Raw genomic sequence first — 10,743 nt, forward strand, 5'->3', positions numbered from 1 at the left:
CACCACTTCTCAGACATTCTATTTTCTCTCATGCTATGACTTCTAATTCCTGTAGAACCCATCACATATACTGTGCATCATGAGCTGCCGTCCCTTGTGCCTTTTTTCTCTTGTTTATTCACAGAGGAATCATGGATATATCCAGAAAGGAACCCATCATGTGCCCCATCTGAACAGCAAGGGAGTCTAGGATTACAACAATAACCACAAACAGAATCCCAGAGGCCTCACCCATCCATCTCCAGACTCTTCTCTTCAAGAAGGGGGCCTTATCAGCTGACCTCTGTCAGAGCTGTGCTCAGCACCTGGTCTTCTGGTCACTCCCCCTGTCCCTCCCCTTTAGTGACACATAGCTGAGACTTTGCCAAGGCTGGTTATGTTGGCTTAGGCACCATTTCAGTTGTTACTTAGAATTCTTTTCTTCATACTGATTCAAGTGTCTGAGAACACTGAGCCTCAGTATGGCACCTCTGAGACTCTGTGCCATGGCCCCCAAGTCGCAGAGCACTTTCCCAGCACTGTACCTCTTTGGGGTCTTGACCCTACTGCTGTGCCCTTCTGGCTTGTGTGGTGAGTACAGTAGTTATGGGGAAAGGAGGGTAGTTTCTCTAAGATATGGAGGACAAGCACTCAATTAAGAATTAACTGAATATAGTCAAATAGTGGTAATTCATAACCTTTTTGAGAGAGTATAATGAACTATGTATTAATAAAAATGAAGAATTTTAAAATGTAAAGGAAATTATTTTAATGCAGGTAGAAGCTGTTTTTATGTCTAGAATAGAAAAGTGTTGATATGCAAAATTCCTAGTGAGGCTGCTTTAGCAAAGAATAATCTTGAATTTTCAAATTAGTTTCTTATATTTCAATGCTCCAAGATGCTTAGAACAAATTTACTTTCCAAATAGGTTAACTATGCCATCCACAATCTTAGTTACTGATTGATTAGAAATAATTTCCATCCAAAAAGCAAAACTACTTTCTGTTGTCGGATGGAGCTAGAGAGGATAATGCTAAGTGAAATAAGTCAGTGAGAGAAAGACAAACGCCATATGATTTCACTTACCTGTGGAATTTAAGAAACAGAACAATGAAAGAAAGAAAAAAAGGGACAAACCAAGAAAGAGACTCTTCACTTTAGAGAACAAACTGATGGTTATAGGACGGTAGGTGGGCCGGGGGATGGATGAAATAAGTGATGGGGATTAAGGAGTGGATTTGTGGTGATGAGCACTGGGTGTAGTATGGAAGTACTGAATCACCGTGTTGCACACTTGAAACTAATATTGCAGTGTATGTTAACTACACTGGGATTAAAAACTAATGATAAATAAAAATTTTAAAATATATTTTCTGTTATTATCAAATACTGAGTAAGTTTTCTGAGGTAAAATTATAGGGTACTTTGTGAACTGTAAACCATTATATAAATGTAAGACACTGTTACCAAGATATGTGTTGGCACTCATCCCCCAAGCATATGGCCCATTGATACACATCATCAAAGGGTCTCATGACTAAGGTTTTATTAGATGGTAATAAATGACATTTTCCCAACAATAGTTAGCCCCCTCAAGGTCCTGGAAATCTTGCTTCCATATTCCTTAGAGACTTACACTATCCCTAACCCCCTCCCAACTTGAAAGTATATAATGGGCCAGTCCTCATGACCCCAGTGCAGCTCTTCCTGCCTGTCCCCATGCTTTCATAAAATCACCTTTTTGCACCAAAGATGTCTCAAGAATTCTTTCTTGGCCATTGGCTTTGAACCCTAATATCTTTCCTACATCATGGCCACATCTTATCTTTGTAAGTAAATAGCAAGTGTGCCTCCTTGATATTACCTGAGAAGTGTTGGTACAGGACTCTGTATGTGTGTTTGGTCATAAAAATTAAGAGCTATTTTTTTATATTTCTATGGAGGGGTCTTATCTGCAGTTTAAGAAATGCTATATGGAAACTGTTGACTCATGCACAGGTGAATTCTTTTTCCTCGTTACTAAAAGAGCAACTCCTTCAGAGTTGAAGCTTTGAAGGAGCAGAGGTAAGGGAAACAGTGCTTGACCTGAGCTGATTCTTTGCATCAAGAGTGTTTCAAGCTTGCTTTCTCTCTTGTGTTTTGTTGTTGTTGTTGCTGTTTTTTGATGGGTCCTTCATCATCACTGAGGATCTGCTAACTGCAATTCCCTGGTCTGCTTGATCCCGGGATCCATTTCCGATTCTGGTTGATCACTTCCTCTTTCTTATCTCCTAAAGACCTAGTGACTCCTGGGCATTTATTTTTACTGAGGCTTTCTTCCCACCTCAGGAGGTCCTTTTGCACAGGCCTGAAGACAATGTCACTAGGCCTGTCTTTTTCATGCAGCCCATTTCCAATTCACTGGAAGTACTCACTCATCCTTTGTTCCAAATAATGTCAGGAGTATGGGCCAATCTCAAAGCAGCAGAAATCTGTCCTTCGCCCTCACCAGCAGAGTCACTAGACAGCCCACCTTTGCATTTTAGATTTCCCAGGCAGGAGCTTGATACTAGGTCACTGTTTCTAATGTCTCTCCAAATTGCAAAGAGATATAGTAGCTTTTCTCAGTGGGCTCCTTAGAGCCCCTCTGTCAGTGTGAAGGAGAAATGCACCTACACATTTGCCTCACCTGGGACTAATTTGAATTTAAAAATTAAATTCCTAGTCTTTTAATGCCTTTGATTTGGGTGAAGGTGTTAAGAATTTTCTAACAGATTCTGAGCTACCTACTTTATCTATTATGGGATGTTACTTGACTGTGCTAGAGTATTGTTCTTCAACCAAAACTTCCATTTTATGGCTTTATAAAGTAAGCATCCAATGATCATTACAGAAAGCAGAAAATAGCAGGATTCCAGAAAGTACCAGTGGACTTTGATACAAACCTGAGCTTAATACCTAAGTTTGATTCATGTTACTGGCACTTAATAGTTGTGACCTTCTGTGGAATACCTGACCCCTCTAAGGTTGAGATTCCTTTTCTCCAGAATGGGAATGATGATCATAGTGCCTCAGAGAGTTAGTGTGAGGATTAATTGGTTTAACATATATAAAATGATTAACACAGTGTCTAGCCAGTAGCTAAGATCTCAGTAGATCATTCCTATTGATTTTGTCAAGGAAATGAAATATCCCTCTGCAGTATAATTTAATGACTTCATTCTATAAAATAAGAAGAATCCCTCACTCTGAATTGTTAATTAAACTCTAGCTCATTGTCTTCCACCCTTCTCTTTTACCATTCAAGACTGCAGAATATTTCCGAGCATTGCCCATGGATCCCATAAAGACATGAGTTCATTTTTTTCCTATACTACTGTGGTGCAATATGAATGTGATGAAGGATATGTTCTGGTTGGAGAGTCTAAAATCACCTGCAGGAACTCTCACTGGTCGTCTCCAGCCCCTGAATGTAAAGGTAACTTCAACCTCACTGATTATCCTGTTTTAAAAAGTAGAGTCTCTGTGAGTGTTCTGACCATAGAGTCTCTTCCCAGCTAGGGTAAACACTTACAATTTTTTAATTGTACTTATTTATTCATTTTGTGTAGTTAACACATGCATATGGTATAATATTTTTAAAGTCTGAACCATCACTCAGCTTATCGGTCTTGGAAGTAACCATTATTACCAAAGTGTATGTTTTCAGACGTAATTTAGAGGACCACTTTTTGCTTTGTTTTCATAAAAGTTTTAATCAAAATGTAACATACTACAGAATCTGTACAAATCTTGAAGGTCAACAATTATCACAACGTGAACCTACCCTAGAAGCATCGCATGTCTTTCCTCAGTTACTCCTGACTCTCCTCCCCAAGGAAGGTCACTCTACCAACACCATGTGGAGGAGTGCTGACAATACTGACTCCATATTTGGCCCTCCATCTTGTTCCTGTTCGCTTGATGACCTCTCATGGGGTTATGTGTTCCAGGCCCATTGGAGATTAACATACATACCTCAGAAATGTCCACCAAGACCCGTGTAGGGGGAGGCTCGCTTTGGCCTCCCGTGAATCTTAGAGATAAAATAGTCCTTCCTCTTGCTGACCTATAGATGACTCCACAAGATCTAATTAAGGGTTAACTGTCAATTAGGTGCACATGAACCCTTGGATCTCCCCACAATGTCCCTTACTACAATGTCCCCTAGCTCTAAAGAATCTGTGGACTGATTTTAGAGAATAGCTGTACAGGGCCTGGATCATTGTTGGCTTTATTTACCCCCCACCCCCAATAGTAAGTTACCCTGAATAAAACTCTCTGTAAACTTATGGTGTGGCCGGCTTTGTTTTTTGGTCTCAAAGTGCCTTTTCAGCTTGGGGCATACTTTATTGTCCCTCTTCCACCTTCTAACACCATGGATTAGTTTTGCCAAATTTTTAACTTTATATAATTGAAATCAGGCCTGCACTCTTTTGTGCCTGGCTTCTTTCTTCATTAGGTTTGGCAAATCATCTATGTTCTTACACATCGTGATAGTTTATTCATTTTCTTTTTTTTTAAATTTTTTATTGTTATGTTAATCACCATACATTACATCATTAGTTTTTGACGTAGTGTTCCATGATTCATTGTGCATAACACCCAGTGCTCCATGCAGAACGTGCCCTCCCCCAATACCCATCACCAGGCTAACCCATCTTCCCACCCCCCTCCCCTCTAGAACCCTCAGTTTGTTTTTCAGAGTCCATCGTCTCTCATGGTTCATCTCCCCCTCTGATTTCCCCCCCTTCATTCTTCCCCTCCTGCTATCTTCTTTTTTTTTTTCTTAACATATATTGCATTATTTGTTTCAGAGGTACAGATCTGTGATTTAACAGTCTTGCACAATTCACAGCGCTCACCATAGCGCATACCCTCCCCAGTGTCTATCACCCAGCCACCCCATCCCTCCCACCCCACCCCCCACTCCAGCAACCCTCAGTTTGTTTCCTGAGAAGTTTATTCATTTTCATTGCTTTATAATATTCCTCTGGATGAATAGACCACATTTTACGTATTTTCTAAAAGTTGGAGATTTTCATGTTTTAGGCTATTATGAACACTTTTGTGCATGTCTCTTGGTACTAATGTGCAAACATTTCTGTTAGGAATAAGCTCAGGAGTAGAATTGCTGTTTTGTAGAGCATACACATACTCATCTTTAGTAGATGATGCCAAATTTTGTTCAAAGGTGGTCATGGCGATTTATATTTCTACCAGTAGGATATGAGTGTTCTAGTTTTGAAAAACATAAGTTCTAAATTCCAATTTATTTCAAATTATCAATATTTTCCTTGATGTTGGGACCTTTTGCGTCTTGTTTAAGAAATATTTGCCTACCACAAGGCAATATTCTATACAACAAAATACAACAAAAATGTTCTCCTATGTTATCATACAGAGAGTTTCATTGTTTTACCTTTCACAATGATATCGCCAACCCACTTGAAATCCCTGGGTTTATGATAGAAAGTGGGGGTCGAAGTTTGGTTTTCCCCAGGGGATAATCAATTAATTGTGTACCACTTATTAAACGGGCTGTAGTTCCCACTGTTACCTTTGGCATAATTCAAGTGCCCGTGTATGTATGGTTCTGTTTCTGCACAGAGATAGCAATTTTTAATTTGAGACAATTGGTGTGGATTTAGCAACATTTTAGTAAGCACCTGCTTCATTTTAAATGACAATTCTTATGGATAAATTCCAAACCTCCTTGAGGTATCTGATATCGCCATTAGAGCCTCATACATGCCATTCATCTTCTCATGATGAAGTTGGCCTAATAAGAGACTTCTGGTTGACCACCAAGATTAGGTGTGTCTTTTTAAAATCACACTGCTAATAGCAACTCAAGGGGCTAATTTCCCACCATTGTCTTCATTTAACACAGGAAGATGTTAAGGGTATGTGAATAAAAATTACATACTTAGGATCATGAAAAGAGTGAGGTTTTGAGATATAGCAGTTTTAAAAACTCAGATTCTAGGATCACAATCCTTAGGTTTATATCATAATCATGTCACCTAAAAGCTATGCATCCTTAGACAAGTCACATAAACGATCTGTACCTAATTTTTCTCTCTAGCCAAATGGAGATAATTATAGTGTTTTGGGGATGCCTGGGTGGCTCAGTCGGTTAAGCATCCGCTCTTGGTTTCAGCTCAGGTCGTGATCTCGGGGTCATGAGATCAAGCCCTGCATCAGGGTCCATGATCAGGGCAGAGTCTGCTTGAGATTCTCTCTCCCTAGCCCCCTGACCTTTCCCCTGCTTGTGCTCCCTCTCTCTTTCTCTAAAATAAATAAATAAATAATAAAATCTTTAGAAAACTCATAGTGTTTTATGTAGAGAATAGTATGTAACATAACATTACTATTATTAATTTTTGTTGTTATAATCATACAATCAATGGAGGTAGAGAACAACTCTGAGCATGCAGGTATAATTTATTACCAGTGTTTCTCATCCCCTCAGGATTCTTCACTTTTGTAAGATTTTATTCTGAGAATCACAGGATGATCAAAATTGTGTTTCCATTACAGCTCTCTGTCTGAAACCAGAGATTGAAAATGGAGGTCTGTCTGTGGGTAAGGACCAGTATGTTGAGCCCGAAAACGTTACTGTTCAGTGTGATGATGGCTATGGTGTGATTGGCTCTCAAAGCATCACCTGCTCAGAGAGCGGAATCTGATTCCCAGTGGTGCCCAAGTGTAAGTGGATAAGTGGCACACATTTCAGGATGTCCTGGCATGTTCTAAAAATTGTAGCCAGTATCAGAGCACTCTCAACCAACACTGATGAAATCTGACTTGTATCAGGACTCACGAGTTGTTTGAATCACTTTGGAAATCAGCCTCAAAGCACTTGGTGAACTCGTTAAAGCCAAGTTCTAATTCTCTCATTTTAGAGCAAGAAGAACCAAGCCCCTAGATAGGAGGGTCCCGTAGATCCAGGTGACCTGGCCCCTAGCCCTGTATTTTCTACAATACACGCTATGCTTTTGCATAGCTGTCGGAACTATTCCTTCAGTTGTCCGTGAAGAAGCCCCCTAGGTGTCTTCTGCAACCTCCTTCTTTCCCTGCTTCAACAGTTATTCACAGCATATGGGGGAGTGCTGGCGTAGTGCCGGGTACTCTGCTGCGACAGAGTATCTTTTGATTCCCTCCACCAGTCCTGAGGATGGGCTTGATACTCTAGTTTTCCTGTCATCAGTGAGGCATCCTGAAGACGTCCTATACATTCACAGTTGGAGAGAAGGCTCTACATCTAGCCTTTTATCTCTTCTAGGAATTCCAGATGGGCTGTGAGCAAGTGCTAGTGGGCAGTAAACTCTTACAGTGTCTCCCCTACCCAGAGGACGTGAAAAAGGCCCTGGAGGTGTATGAGCTGTCTCTGGAGATTGGACACCTGAGCAAGAGTGAGACTTGAAAAGGAACGCCATTTAGAAACCAGCACATCCCCCACCACCACACACACCCCCGCCTCCTCCCCACAAAAGTAAAGAATGAGGTATATTTCTCTCATTAGCAAGTCTACTAATCATTGGTTAAATACAGTTCACTAAAAAAAAACATACCCGTGTTAGGAGAATCTGTTGATACCCTTAGTGCCATCGATAATGCGGCGCTCTTGATTTATCTTTGCTCAGCCTATGCTTCTGCTGTCCTGGACATGGCAGAATGACAGAAATAAATAATGACCCATCAAAAATCTGGTGTCTTTGTTTTCACTTTGATGCCTACATAATGAAAAATTAGACCCTATGCCAATCATTTCCTAATGTTTCTCTAATTAACTTCCTTTTCTGTTTTACTGTATCACGAGGTATATGTAGTCCTGGCAAATGTATACTTGTGCCTTAGCTGAGGTGTCTTTACCCTACATCTTCACTTCCTACCCATCCTTCACTGCCTGGGCCCAACATCACATCTTCCTCAAGCCTTCTGTTTTCTCTCTCTATTTGATCACGAGTATTTCTCTGGAACAACTTCTTACTTCTTTACATTTGGTTTTGCTCGACATCCCTTCCACCCAATATTAACCACCTCAAAAGTCTTTGAAAGCCTAATCTTTGTGTCACCCAACCCTTGAATATGGCCAAGGCTTCAACTCTTTTCTTAATATTTCAATTAAAATGGTTTTAATGTCTCTCTTAGACCAGATTCTCCAGAAACAGATTCCGAGAAAAGGATTTGTGTGCAAGTAATTTATTAAGGACATGCTCTAAGGAGAAACAGGAAAAGGAGTAGGGTGAGCAGGACAGGACAGGGAAGGAGACGGGCCAAGTCCTACAGAAAGTGGCTTAGCCTTGTCCCAAAAAGGGAACTCTGGACTGTGAATTTGCTTACTTTTTGTCCCAATTCCAGGTAAAGGAACTGAGCTTTCATTCTGCAGTACCAGTCAGTCATTGGTGAAGAGCCACCCTGGGGGCGCACAAGCTCTTAGGGCGTCCAGCTCTCTCTGGGGGGCAAAACTGTCTAGCAGCCTGAGGGGCATCCCGTCAACAGAAGAGAAGGTAGGACCATGAGAAACCAGAACACCCAGAAGCTTGCAGAGAAGTGCACAGAAATGGTAGAAGGGACTAAGGGGGCTGGGTGGAGCTCCTCAGTGCTTGTCCCTCATGTGTCCCTCTTATGGTTCTGGATACTCTTGGGAAACTTATATTTCCGGCAGTCATTTCTTCCAATCTTTCGCCTCCTCTGAAGTCTCATTTCCGCTCATGCTAACTTCCCTTGGCCTCTGCTTCTCCACTACATCTTGATCTGTATTAGAGAACATGGCCTCTTTTCTTTGATTTCTTTAAAAACAGCCATCACATGAGAAAGTTTTATAGCAGACTTAGACTAAAGCTTTGGAGTTAACAGAAGGGTAATATGGCTGGATACACAAGACAAGACTTCCACAGTGAATGTTCCAGAACCGTGATCTTAAAAGACCATTGCCTTTCCCTGCCATCAGGAATATCTTCCAGCTGACTTTCTCTGCATGACCTTGTCAGTCTCTAGGCTTTTCTGGTCTGCCACTTTCCCTTCTCAAATCTCTCCTTGTCAGACTTCATCTCTTCTTGCTCCCACTGCCTCAGAAACTCATTTCCCTTCACTTTATTAGGGAAAGCGTTTTAGCTCACCATCTTTCCCTAGTCTCAGGAATTTTACATCCAAAAATTCATGAATGTACTCAAATAAACCAAGCGCCATCCATTCCAGATCTGGACACCAAGCTATAGAGAAGATTCAGGAGAATCTCTGAAATACGAGTCTTTCCATATTTCCTTCCCTGCAGTCTCTGGAGGGCAGTGTGGAGACATTTTCACACTGATGTGAATTACGCCATAATCTTTGTATTTGTTAATTCCAAGTTAATTACACATAATTATAATTATAGAAGTGATATATGTGTATATATGAACAAGAATTCAAGCTTTACAAAGGTATATATAAAAAATGAAAATGAAATTCTTCTCTCCTTCTGCCTAAGTCCTGTTGTTCTGCATTTTTCTACTGGTTAGCTTAATCATTCTGAAAAGGAAGCACACACTTTATCATTTGACTTTTCTCTCTAAAGAATATATTTTGATTTCCTGCTACAAAATGATCAATCTAGCTCTGACTTTTTCCCTCTCCTCTCTCTCTCCAAGGGTCAGTCTCATGTAATTTTATTTTCTCTTATTGATGACTTATCTTTATGGCTTTAAATAACTTACTTAAATCTCTATTATTTATTCAACTCTAATTTTTAGTAACTTATTATTTTACTAAAGTAATACAAGCAAATAATTAAAAAAGTCAAATAATCCAAAAAGACTTGTAATGAAAACTCTAGTAGTTTGACACACTCAATCCATCCCTTGGTCTTATGCCTCCAAAATAACCACTTTCAACTCCTTTAGCTCTTTCTTAGGGTATTTATCTACAGATTTCCAAATGATAGTCTCATCCTACTTAGGTTTATTTATTATTTTTCAACATTATGTATCAACTTACTATCCGGAAAGAATAGAGTTTAGGTCCTTTATAGTACCATCTTTCCTCAGTGTAGTTTTATCCTACTCCTTGATTAAATTAAGATTCAGTGTTTACCTTATTATGACTGAGCAAATTGTAATCATTGCTAACACACAGTAAACCAAGTAATGACTTAGAATCTATTTCCTTACAGGCAAATTCTTTAATTTTTATGACTTGAATATTTTATTTTGCTTTTTGTTGTGGTTTTCTGCTTCTGTTGCTCCTTCTTGCTACATGCTCCAAGAGATCTTTTATAGTCTAGCAATATATTTCTGAGTATGCTGAGACATGTCAGATTCGATTTCCAGTTCCACCCTGCTTCGTGCCACCCCTCCTGGAGATTTCACCAGTCAGTGGTTCTGAAATGAATTGCTTACTTTTGAATCTTAGGTCTTCCTTTGCTGTGCTCTTCATTACTTTGATTCCAAGTCTTCATGTATTTTGGTTTATTTCCTCATTTTTTTTTAGTGCTTAAGAAAAGGTGCCTGGGAAGTTGTCTCTTTACATGTGTTAAAAAAAAAAAATATATATATATATATTTAACCCTCACAGTTAATTGATAGATTACTTGTATGTAGAAGTCCAGGTTCTCTCAGAATTTTGAAGGCATTTCTCCATTGTCCCTTGCCTTCTGGTGCTGCTATGAAAGAGTCCATGATATTCCAATCCTTGATACAGTGATGCCCCCCTCAGTGATTTTAGTATCTTCTCTTTATCTCTGTGGCTTTGCTCTAGGG

General features: G+C 39.8%; 1 protein-coding gene across 1 annotated transcript; it reads left to right on the forward strand.

Annotated features, from left to right (window-relative positions):
* The first annotated feature begins 396 nt into the window (after window positions 1-396).
* Window positions 397-7,696, forward strand: LOC123845371 (apolipoprotein R-like). Its single transcript, XM_045876139.2, has 4 exons — window positions 397-570; window positions 3,267-3,437; window positions 6,542-6,586; window positions 7,287-7,696. The coding sequence occupies exons 1-4, from the start codon at window positions 462-464 to the stop codon at window positions 7,304-7,306; spliced, it is 345 nt and encodes a 114-aa protein (XP_045732095.1). The 5' UTR covers window positions 397-461; the 3' UTR covers window positions 7,307-7,696.
* The last annotated feature ends 3,047 nt before the right edge of the window (window positions 7,697-10,743 follow it).

This window comes from Mirounga angustirostris, unplaced genomic scaffold (genome assembly GCF_029215605.1).
Source record: "Mirounga angustirostris isolate CCGP_5_RB_7025 unplaced genomic scaffold, mMirAng1.0.hap1 SCAF_6, whole genome shotgun sequence".
Classification (NCBI taxonomy): domain Eukaryota; kingdom Metazoa; phylum Chordata; class Mammalia; order Carnivora; family Phocidae; genus Mirounga; species Mirounga angustirostris.

Bases quoted from the DNA above. Each gene is read 5' to 3' on its own strand.
- LOC123845371 (XM_045876139.2), top strand. From the start codon at position 462: ATGGCACCTCTGAGACTCTGTGCCATGGCCCCCAAGTCGCAGAGCACT. The intron at 571-3,266 runs GTGAGTACAGTA...TTACCATTCAAG, and splicing joins GTGCCCTTCTGGCTTGTGTG to ACTGCAGAATATTTCCGAGC. The intron at 6,587-7,286 runs GTAAGGACCAGT...TATCTCTTCTAG, and splicing joins AAATGGAGGTCTGTCTGTGG to GAATTCCAGATGGGCTGTGA.